The following is a 12,464-nucleotide window of genomic DNA, read 5'->3' as shown; positions in this document are numbered from 1 at the left end:
AAATTTTTATTCATAAGATATAAAATTTAATAATAATTTAGTATAATTTTCTGTATTAGAGGTCTTCCAATGAGAAGAATGATATTCTTTTTGAGGGGACATAATATTTAACTTAATTGGAGTTCAAAGTTAGTGTTCCCTATCATCAAACTGACGGCAACCGTTCATTTATAAAAGTATTCTTTTTTATCTTTTTTGGGCTGGGTGTGGTGGCTCACACCTGTAATCCCAGCACTTTGGGAGGCTGAAGCAGGTGGATCACTTGAGGTCAGGAGTTCGAGATCAGCCTGGCCAACACGGTGAAACCCCATCTCTACTAAAAACACAAAAATTAGCCAGGTGTTATGGTGGGCACCTGTAATTCCAGCTACTCAGGAAGCTGAGGCTTGAACCCGGGAGGTGGAGGTTGCAGTGAGCTGAGATTGTGCTACTGCTCCAGCCTGGGTGACAGAGCAAGACTCAGTCAAACAAAAACAAAAACAAAAAAAACAAAAATATTTTTAGCTTGTGGACCATACAAAAACATGTGGTGGGCTGGATTTCACCCATGGGACATGGTTTGCCAACCTCTGTTCTAGAGAATAAAAGTTCGAGATGATCCAAAAACATCAGGTATAAAAAAACAAACGTCAGAGATGAAAAAACAAAGATAATCCAAGGACATTTTCTCTGTGACATGAAGTTCTGAGAGGTATCCATGGCTTGGATGTTAAACCTTTATTTTTCCATATAGCTAATTGTGTATTAGTTCTAATGCAAAAGAGATTACTCATATAAACAGTTTAGAAAAACCGGGCACATAGCGTCTTAGGAAGCAAGTGACTGCCTCAGCAAGGTAGTTGAAGAAACTGCTCCTCTAGCTGATGACCACCAGACAACTCCTACTCTTTTTCCTTGCCTGCACAGATACCACATCGGCTGCCAACTGGGATCCTCCCCACCCCCACACCCCCACGCTTGTTGAGCCTCACACAGACTTACCAGCGCTGGGCCACAGCCTAACCCTGAACACAGGGGAGGGAAGGCGGAAGCGGGTAGAAAGGAGGCACCTTACAAGATTCCTCATCCCTTCCTCCCTGCTGAGGTCTTTCTTTTGTGCCTGCTGACTCAGAAGGGGAAGGGAAAGGAAGATCACTGAAGGCCTCTTGTCACTATCATTTCTCATGTCCTGCCAGCTGCTTCATTCCAGCAGCAGAGGGAACTGAAGGGAAATTTTGGTACTCACCACATCACTGTTCCTTCTTCATTTCCTTTCTCCTTGTTGCCACCTGTCTGTACATTTCCGTGTCCGCTCGTGAAGACCCTGTGGACTTCAGGGAGATTCTGCACCTGACGGCCACGGCAGGGAGGGGAATCCCTGCTCCCGTGATGTCCTGCGGGAATGGCACCTGGTGCTATTTTTCTTAGAAGCATAGCCTTACATGGCACTATGCTATTCTAGACACCATCTTGAAACCATAGGCTGCCTATATTCTGCCTACTGTGTTCCTTTGCTGTTTCGGGGTTTTTTTTAACCATCTTAATTTTTTATGTCGGTAGGTTCTTGCTCCAACAATTTCCCCCTCCTTCCCGTATCTTTAAACTTTTTTTTCCACCCACTCATTCTCTTTAGTCTATAAATGTGCCCACCATTCTCTCTAACCCAAAAAAGTCCCAAACTTCTCTCCCCTTGAGTTTCTACCTCGTTCCTTTTCTTACATTACCTTCCAAACTTCTTTCTTCAGTGCAGCTTTCCCACACCCCAGTTACTTTTTAACCTCCTCGAGTCAGGCATCTCCCTCTGCAACTCTATTTAAGGCAGCAGATTCACCAGAAGAACTCAGCAGGTATATATCCGGCATCCAAATGGTTTGCCCCCGCCCTCTTCTCCAGCCAAAGTCTTACAGATGAGTCTCCCTCAGAATCAAATTAGGTTGATTATCATCCTTCATCCCCCAGACAGAGTCCTGCACTCAGTTTCCAGGCCTCAGCTGCAGTGGGCTTCCCTCCTGACATGCCCGCTCCCTCCCAGCAAGCTCATCCGGGTGTCACTCTTCCTTCAAGTCACATCTCAGTTATGCTCCCACTGACCACTCAGGGTTTGATGATTACTCCTTGACACATCTCTGATGGTCCTTGTTTCTGTCATTCCCTTGGCACTTAATATGATCATTCTTATTTTATTAGATGTATTTTGTATCCATGTCGTGACTTTCCAATTAGGTTGTTTGCCTCTTAAGAGCAAGCACTGCATCTTAAGCCTCAGTATACCCTGGGGGCCCAGTACATTGTTGTTTTAATAGTTAGAAACTGTTGATCAGTCCCTGATGTGGACAACACTGGTAATATCCAACTGAAAGCTTCATCCATGAGGATAAACAGTCTCCATTTGGACTGTTGATCAGGCTTAATTTCCTACTTTTGCTTCTCCACTCTGACACAACTGACCTGCCTCTATCTCTGCTTTGGAATCCTTTACTGAGCCAAAATAAGATGCTTCTTTGGAAATACATCTTCATAAAGCTAGTCACATGACATCCCCCACACAAAATTAATTCTTCTTATTTTAATCTACTATGGACTTTCTTGTTCATGAGCCTCACCTAGAAACAAGAGCTGTGAGCTGCTATAGAGTTGGGCCAGTAATTCATGGCTCCAAACACACTTCAGGCCAGGAGCTGGAGGCACCCCACTCCTTGCGTAGAATTCTCTCCCAGAAAAGCTTTAAAACCACTTGTTTTCCACTGAATGAATTTTCCCCAAGGCTGCTCATCCACTAGCTTCCTCAGGCATGCTTGTGATGCGTTTTAAGCAAACAGGCATAAAAGATAGCTGCGATCACTGAGAGTTTAGTGAATACTTACAAGTTAAGCAATGTTTATATTTGTTACTCATGGAGAACCAGGAATCCAACTCAACTAAAAGAAGTAATCAGCCCCTTTGGTCCATACTAGAAGGATCTAGCAAAACAATTGACCAAAACAGCTGAGGATTCCCTGCCAGAGAAGTATCTTGGCAGGAACTATTCTTCTGGGGAGGAAGCTCCAGAGAGTCTTATTTTGTTCTCTTTTACCAACCATATTTCGTCTCTCTTGCCAGCTGCTTGAAGTAACTGATCATATTACACATTCCCAAGCTTTGAACCCTGGGTACTTTATCACTGAGTGTTCTTCTAGATGAGGATATTCGTTTTAACACTTTCCTCTTCATATGTTTTCTTTGTTTTATAAAAAAGGATGTTCTTTTTAGTGAAATTCAAAGATATCAACTTAATATTGGACTCCCTTCTCTATGTATGAGGAAAGGGCTATTTTAATTAAAGGACTCATCTCACTGGCCAAAGTGACACTTGGAGGCTTTCATGAAGGAGACAGTCGATCAGATTCTGACTATCCAAAGCAATAGTTTTTAGGTATGTCTGCTGTACAAGAACAGGGATGCTGCTCACTAATACAGAAGTGATCTGTTCACTATCAACGGAACTAAGGATACAAACAGAAAACAGTGTGCACATGGCTATACTCACATGTACGCATGTGTTCAGGAAGACGAAAGGTATATATGTGTGAAGATGAGTAATCGGAAGGCCATGCACCATTTTCTGAGCCACCCTCTAATTCCTCATCCACTGCCTGACTTTTTGCCTTTGTTCTTGGAAGCAGAAGGGTTTCTGTTGTCTTACTTCAGGGTCCTCTTGTCTCCTTCTGGTCCTCTGTAACTCAAACTCACATTGTAAGAAGAAGTGCTCTATGCCTCGTGGACACACACGAATCCGACAAAAGTCAAGAGAAGCAGGCCATCAACCCTTCATCATTTTGAACAATTTCCTATTCAAAGTGTCTGCAGCCTGTTATCTGGTGATCTCAGCCCAACACAGCTGCATTCTCCAGTGCTAGAAAAATCTAAGCTTCTTTTATTGATTCCTCTCTGGCTACTTCCACAGCCTGAATTCCATCATCTGGAGGGGGTGGGCCCAAAATAGCCCTGATACATTGCCTGGTGCTAGGGGCAGCTAGAAATACCAGTTACTGGTCGAATATGTACCTTTTGTCAGTTCATTGAAGTAGTTTTTCTATATAAGGTTACTATCAATTTCAGAGATATACTGTTTATTAAATTGTCAATAAAATATAATTTAGGACATTGCTGTGGTTCTAAAATTAGATGTTTCTTTCCGAGTATACATAGGATTACTTTTCTATTTCAACAACAGATTTTCTCTAATATTTATTTTGTTTTGTTTTTCTTCCTTGCCTTTAGTCTTTAAAGAAGCTCAACCATGCCAATGTAGTCAAATTAAAAGAAGTTATCAGGGAAAATGATCATCTTTATTTTATCTTCGAGTACATGAAGGAAAATCTTTACCAGCTCATTAAAGAAAGGTACAGTTTGGTCATCATTATCTTATTATAGAAATAAATAGGCAAAGCAGATGTGTTTTCTTTCTCTGTCTCTTCTTTTCTTACTGCATTATTCTGATTCTTTCTCCAATCCTTTAACTCTCATGCTACTGGGCTTTAATGTTGAAAGCTGCCAGTTAGGTTTGGGGCCCACCCATATTTCTACTTTAGAGGCCCTCTGTTAGATTCAGGGAAACTGTTCTCAATGCAGTCATTTTCTTGTTTTAAAGAGTTATTCATCCAGGCTGGGCGCAGTGGCTGGCGCCTGTAATCCCAGCACTTTGGGAGGCCAAGGTGGGCGGATCACCTGAGGTCGGGAAGTCAAGACCAGCCTGACCAACATGGAGAAACCCCGTCTCTACTAAAAATACAAAATTAGCCGGGATGGTGGGATATGCCTGTAATCCCAGCTACTAGGGAGACTGAGGCAGGATAATCGCTTGAACATGGGAGGTGGAGGTTGGCGTGAGCCGAGATCGCACCATTGCACTCCAGCCTGGTCAACAAGGGCGAAACACCATCTCAAAAAATAACAATAATAATAAGAGTTATTCATCCAAAGAAGCTCAGGTTTAATAGACATTGCAGTTTTCCATTCCCACTAGGACATATAGGCAGAGCAACTAGAAGTCAAGGGTAGACACAGCTTCCTGGATTTTGAGACCTCTGTTGAAAAGTCCTAGGTTTATTTCAGTTCCTCTCTTGCTGCGGTACTCAGGTGCTTGCATGCTGGCGAAAGGAGGCTAATAAGAAATTTACCTGTGACAGTAATTTTGAACTTTAAAGGTGAACCATGTGGAGCCTCTTGGGCACATTTTTTGTGGCAAAATGAATGCCATTCTCAGCACCCCTCTGAGTGATCTGAGTGAACAAATATCATCTTTATTGACAGTGACAGCAGTGTGCTGTGTGTTTGGCTCATCCAGGAGGAAAATATTAGCCATTGCATTACATAAGGGCTTCATCTAGAAGACCTCAAATTTTCCCCATCAAATTATTTTAAAGTTTTAGTTTATATCATAGAGAGAGGAGATTTTTTGATTTTTATATGCTATGTTGGAGGAAAACCTTTTTTTTTGGCTTACTATCAAATGTTTAATCTTTTCATTTTTGTAACATGTGAATATATTTGGTGTTTATAAGGTAGCCCCCCTGTATAGACAAATGGTATTCTTTAGTATTTATTATCAAAGGATCTGGCCTTTGATTTATAACTTTGTTTTCCTCTGCCTCATACAGAAATAAGTTGTTTCCTGAGTCTGCTATAAGGAATATCATGTATCAGATATTACAAGGACTTGCATTTATTCACAAACACGGTAGGTGATTCGGAGTGTTGTGCTTTTGAAGAGCAGTGAAATGTTGTTATCAAGTAGAAGTTGTAGGAAACATTAATATTTTTTGTAGCTGACTGCCAGAAAAGGTTAAAGAGTTAAGAGGCTGGCCGGGCGCGGTGGCTCAAGCCTGTAATCCCAGCACTTTGGGAGGCCGAGACGGGCGGATCACGAGGTCAGGAGATCGAGACCATCCTGGTTAATATGGTGAAACCCCGTCTCTACTAAAAAGTACAAAAAAAAAACTAGCCGGGCAAGGTGGCGGGCGCCTGTAGTCCCAGCTACTTGGGAGGCTGAGGCAGGAGAATGGCGTGAACCCGGGAGGCAGAGCTTGTAGTGAGCTGAGATCTGGCCACTGCACTCCAGCCTGGGCGATAGAGCGAAACTCCGTCTCAAAAAAAAAAAAAAAAAAAAAAAAGAGTTAAGAGGCTGACAATGGATTTTAAAATATATTAACTTTTATAACTTGATCTCTGAATTTCCCTCGTTACTTATTGTGTCTTTATGTTTTTATTCTGTAGGCTTTAACATTAAGCTTGTTGGTTATAGATCTAAATATTATTCCTGACCGTTGACTAGTATGTTAAATGAAAAACTTACAATGAGAATTCTGAGAAGTTTCATGTATTATGTTTGGTCCACTAACAGTGCTTCACTGTTATTTCTCATTTTTCTAATGTATTTGTATTTCAACTTGTTTCAAACGGGTTTCAAAGTAGTCTAACAAAATGTATGTGACACAGGAAAATAGAATAAATTTAAAATTAGCAAACTATAAAAAGAGACAAAGGCAAAACAAGGTGTGGATATAGCCAGAGGTGAGGTTAGTCCTCAAAATACATGCCAGCCAGTTTTATTTCAGTAGAAGAAGCAGGCTAAGATTTGATTGTGAGCTCGTTGTCAGACCATGCAAAATGTGAAATAGTACCAGTTACAACACACGTAGGTAAAAACAGACCAGTTGCCCAAGAAAAGCAGAACTATTCTTGATGCCAAGACCAGGGAGAAGCTTTTTTCATGGACCCTTTAGAAAGCTTGGTATGTAACATGACTTTATCATAAACACAGTGACGGGTTTTAGAGGGCAGTTTGATGTCAGTCATATCCCTCAATGGAGGCCAATTACATCACCTAATCAGAGAAAACATTTCTACAGGGGCCAGAATTACATCACCTAATCAGAGAAAACATCTCTACAGGGGCCAGTCTGAGTTGTTCTACAGATGGTCTGGTTAGGCTGGGGAGAAATTTAGACTATCCGAACGAACGATGACCACATACTATTCTGGAAATCCCCCATCACTGTTGTTCTTAGCTGAGCTTCTGAAAGGTATTAAGAAGCAATGAGTTTGAGGTTCTATTTTCCAGCAACTACCTGGAGTATTGCTGCTTGTCATTACTAATTAGACACAGACCCAGCTGGGGTTGGATCAATACTTGTGAGCACAGAGCCACCAGATGGATGTATCCACAGGTGGGTCAGAAGTCTTCACAGGAGGTCATTTGAGGTCATTGTAGTATACAGACAGATGGGCCAAGCTGATTTTGCATAGGTAGAAATCCATTTACTCTCAGTCCAAGGATGTTGTTGCCATTGTCAATATTGTCCCAACAAATGAGTTTTATTACTCAATAAGGAGACTGGGTTGAAGCCCTTTGATAATATAGTCAGTTCAGATTTTTAAACTTTTTTAAGAGATGGTCTCTTTATGCTGCCCAGGCTGGCCTTGGACTCCTGGGCTGTAGCGATCCTCCTGCCTCAGCCTCCTGAGTAGCTAGTTTAGATTTGATGTAAATTGACAGTGAGTAGAAAAGACCTTGTGCTGAAGAAGGTGGCATAGTACATTTGGGATCATTACCAGCCTGTCCTTTACTTCCGAGGTAGCCCCTTACAATTAGAGACTAAATGAAACATAGACAAACTTAGGCTATCTACAAGTCCTAGTCTGCCTCAGGCACATACTGAGTAATCAGCATGTCATGCGCAAGACTGAGTCAAATTGTGAACCAGTTCTAGTCAAAAGTTTCTAGTACAAGTTTTCTCTGATTCCACTGACATTTGTAGAACTAGCACTTGGGCCTTTATTCACAAGAATTCACAAGAGATAGTGTGAATTTGCAAAACATTAAAAACTTCTGGCATGGTATCTTAGGGACAAATAGGAGAAAGGTCACTTATTAGATTAAGAGCTCAGGAAAAAAAATTAACGAGAACTCAGTGGGATTCTCAAAAGAGACAGCATATTTTCAGATAGAGATCAGTCATTGTGTCTCAGTTATTCAGGCTATTTTCTCAGTACTGGGAACTGAATGGTAGACTTAAACAAAAGTTAATATTCTTTGGTTTTCTTTTCTTTCTCGTTTTTGTTGCTATTCTTTAGACCCAGATACTTGTTGCCAGAAAGTAGCCTTTTGTCCAGGCTTCTACCTAATCAAATGTATGCATATATATATATATACACACACACACACACACACACACACACACACACCCCCACACAAACACATAGACCACACATAAGCACCCCAAGCCCCAAGACATGTGCATACACATGCAAACATCTACATGTACACATACCCACATGCATATATACCTACATATACATTCATCTTACACACACACACACACACACCCATCTGTAGTACATAATTTAGCATCCATATATTACTGTGTCAAAACAGTCTGTTGGAACTGCACTGTGTTTCCCTCTATGCACTAGACACTCAGACCACAAGGTACCAGGGAAGGCTCAGTTTATGGAGAAGGTTGGACCTCGGCTTTTATAACCTCAACACCATTGCCATTATCAGAGATTCTTGTTGACACTTTTCCTCAGCAATTAAGTGCCCAGTTCCAGTTTGAGCTTAACATTTTATCTGTTACCTTATTTCATTGCCAATTTATCAGGTAGAACGAATAGGTGATATCTAGTCTTTACAAAAAAGAGGAAACTTAGGTTCAGAGAGGTTCAAAAACCTGTGAAAGTTCCCATTGCAATAAAGTGGTTGAGTGGAGATTCAGAAAGCCTATGCCTGTTTGCCACGCTTGATTAGAAAAACTGTCTGTGCTCAGAGAGAACAAGAGAATAAGAGGTGAAGAAAACAATAATCATTATAAGTGGTATAGATACTAATTTCAGTCTCACTCTGTCCCCCATACTGGAGTGCAGTCATGCAGTCTCGGCTCACTGCAGCCTCCACCTCCCAGCTTCTAGTGATTCTAATGCCTCAGCCACTGGAGTAGCTAGGACTACAGGTGCATGCCACCACGCCCGGCTAATTTTTGTGTTTTTAGTAGAGATGGGGTTTCACCTTGTTGGCCAACCCGGTCTCGAACTCCTGCTGTCACATGATCCACCCATCTTGGATCCCAAAGTGCCAGGATTACAGGATTGAGCCACTGCACCCAGCCCCTATCCTATTTTCACTGATAATGATTTTTAGAAACTGTTTAATGGTTTTTGTGTGGTATTGACTTTGGTTAAGTGCACATGTACCTCTATATTCCTTTCCTTCAGCAATGGAAAAAAAGCACTTAAAGCACTTCAAAGTCACATGAATTTCTGGCTTGTCTCTGGTAGCCCATTCTCACTGTGAGGAGGTGCACTCTGCCCCTGGGGGGTAGACTCCTCTGAGGGGAGAACAGTGCTGCTGTTAGTTGCTATGGCCATACTTCGTGTCACTGAGTGTTTTCCTCCCACAGGGAATGAAAATGCAGCTCTACTTGGTACTGATGGAGCAATGCCAAAGCATATGTCCTTTGCAGGAATTAAATAATTAATGCAAATAGTCTGTTTCAACTCTGACTTGACCTTACAGATATCCAGGTCACACTTATCCGTGCCAGAAATAGAAATGCATTGGGCAGTCTGAAGGACAATGTTTTGCACCAAGAGATGGTTCTCTGCCTCTGTGTTTCCTCACTGTCTTGCTGTGCATGACCTTGAGACAACCCGTTGCCTTTCTATGCATTGCTGTCCTTGTAGCCTTCTTGATAAAAACATTATAGGTTTGAATTTAATAATATCTGGGAAATTAAAGTTTCCACAGCAGGAAAGTGTCCTATATAAATTCATAGTGTTTGAAGATTCTCTGGTTATTTCCATATATTCATATCCGATTCATCAATAACAAAATGTGGTAGAGGGGAGAAAGCCTTCTTTGTAGCTTGATGTTTTCCTTGCCCAAGGGTTATTAATGAAAAAGTAAGCACACACATTTTCTGCCAGGATGAAAGAAAATCCCTGTGTTATTCAACTGGCATATAGGACTCTGAAATTAAATTGAAGGTCTGTTCCTGTCTTCTGGAAGTCAAACAGTTTTGAACAGGAAAGTTCTTATCATAACAGCACTTTGCTGTTGCGTGATCTCTGAATGACCCCAACTAAAAGGGTTTCCATTGTGAATCAGAAGCCCAGGGGAAGAAGTAGGCTTATTGTTATAGGTCACATTGCACACATCAGCAGAACTGGAACCCTGCTACAAATCAGTTTTAGTACCACCTCCTCACCGATGGGGCATGTCAGATGTAATTCTTTTTGGCAAAAAATGGAGCCATGTCTGCCTCCGTACTTTAACAGGTTGTGGGAGGGTAAAATGAGAGAATGTGTTAATAGTAGTACTGTTAATGACCAGCTCTTGCAAGATATTAATGTGCAACACTGTCAAAAAGCTTTACATGCTGGGCACGGTGACTCATGCTTGTAATCCCAGCACTTTGGAAAGCCAAGGTGGACGGATCATCTGAGGTCAGGAGTTCAAGACCAGCCTGACCAACATGGCGAAACCCCGCCTCTACTAAAAATACAAAAATTAGCTGGTCATAATCCCAGCTACTCTGGAGGCTGAGGCAGGAGAATAGCTTGAACCCGGGAGGCAAAGGTTGCAGTGACCTGAAATGGCACCACTGTACTCCAGCCTGGGTGACAGAGCGAGACTCTGTCTCAAAAAAAAAAAAGCTTTACAAATATAACGTATTTAATCCTGCAGAACAACCCCATTAGGTGCTATTATTTCCCCATTTTACAGATAAGAAAACTAAGGCACAGGAAGGATAAGTACTTTCCAGCCAGTGAGTAACAGAATTATGATTTGAAATCAGGCAACTTGGCTGGTCTGTGCACCAACCCACTATGTGACATTGCTACTTACAAGGAAATACTAATGTCATGTTAAAATAGACATGAAAAATACCTGTATCTGCTGTATATGACATAAGGATCTTATACTTTTAATTACCAGGAATAGATCTTGTGTGTATAAGGTTGATAATAGCCCATTGCTATATTATTCAGTACTTAACAGAGGGCTAGATAGTCTACAGATATATTCACAAATTTGTTATAAAGGCTTCTACTTGAAGACAGTATAACAAATACAGCATATGTCAACCTACAGATACAGTCTTTCATCAGTCATTTTTATAGTCTGTTAGCAATTAATTTTCTTTCCCAGCCATTTTCCCTCGCTCGTTTTGAGCCTAAAGTACGGCCCATAAAAAGAGAAGCTGCTTAAAGAGATATGTGAGGAATTGGAATCTTCCTTCCCCTCATTTCATTAGTGTGCATGTCCTCTGCGGAAGTAGGATTAAAGAAGAGTTAGCAGTGAGGGAGAGGATAAAGCTTGGCTGATGGGAGGGGTGGCCAGTGTTTACAGGAGCATGACTATGGTGGAAACAAAGAACGAGGTCTGGAGTATGAGCACGATACTTGCATCTGAGTACAAATTGATAAGATGAACTGAGCAGAGAGAAGACACAAGTTTGTTGTGGTGGGTGTTCCAGATGATGCCAGAGGAAGTTGCCGTAGTGGGTAGGGACTGCAGAACAGAGGACTCATTATAAGGGAACTGCCACATAAGTTTGGAAATAATAATTACCCCAAGTAAATGAGAAAAAGGGAGTCTATGAGGAGAAACAGCATTAATCTAGGCTTGAGAGAGTCAAAACAACAAATCAAGATTTAGCTATATGGGCCAGGCACAGTGGCTCACGCCTGTAATCCTAGCACTTTGGGAGGCTGAGGCGGGTGGATTACTTGAGGCCAGGAGTTGGAGACCAGCCTGACCAACATGGCGAAATCCTGTCTCTACTAAAAATACAAAAATTTGCCGGGCGTGGTGGTGCAGGCCTGTAATCCCAGCTACTTGGGAGTCTGAGGCACGAGAATTGCTTGAACCTGGGAGGTGGAGGTTGCATTGAGCTGAGATGGTGCCACTTCACTCCAGCCTGGGTGACAGAGCAAGACTCTGTCTTACAAAGGAAAAAAAAAAAAAAAGATTTAGCTACATGCATTGAAAGGGAGAGTAGAGCTGGACACTATAACAGCTATGATACATTTCTTGGTGGAATTGGGAGTAATTCATCTACCGCCCCCTGCCACCATGACTCAGTTTTCCCATCTGTTCAGTAAGAAAATGATGCCTGCCATTCCTTTTTTTCACTGGAATGTTTTGAACGCTCTGAGTTTTTAGGAAGACAAACCATGGTCTCACAATTCATCTATTTTCAGAGGTCGCAGGTGCATTGACAAAAGATCACTGTAATCACTGCTTGTATCCTTACACATTCTTAAGCCAATTCCAAAATGGAAACACACAATCAGGCCTTCTGCAAGCTGGAGGGTGCTCTGAAGAACGGAGGGTCCAAACACAATGACTCAGTTATACTAAGTCTTAGAGATGTCACCCACTGTGGTAGGCATGAATAAATCTTCATTTAATTAGGCTGATCATAAGCATCCAAATGTCTCCA

At 41.7% G+C, this 12,464-nt stretch overlaps 1 protein-coding gene across 9 annotated transcripts in view; it reads left to right on the top strand.

Annotated features, from left to right (window-relative positions):
- Window positions 1-12,464, top strand: part of CILK1 (ciliogenesis associated kinase 1) — a 61,183-nt gene that overhangs the window by 25,302 nt on the left and 23,417 nt on the right. For all 9 annotated transcript variants that reach the window (XR_004184304.1, XM_031667128.1, XM_031667126.1 and 6 more), the window contains 2 exons: window positions 4,240-4,361; window positions 5,619-5,698. Coding sequence is in view for 8 of the 9 variants with exons in the window: in XM_031667128.1 (XP_031522988.1) it covers window positions 4,240-4,361; window positions 5,619-5,698 (202 nt within the window). In the remaining variant the exon portion in view is untranslated. The remainder of the gene's footprint in view (window positions 1-4,239; window positions 4,362-5,618; window positions 5,699-12,464) is intronic.

Source organism: Papio anubis, chromosome 6 (genome assembly GCF_008728515.1).
Source record: "Papio anubis isolate 15944 chromosome 6, Panubis1.0, whole genome shotgun sequence".
Lineage (NCBI taxonomy): Eukaryota > Metazoa > Chordata > Mammalia > Primates > Cercopithecidae > Papio > Papio anubis.
This window is presented reverse-complemented; position numbering and strand designations above follow the sequence as displayed.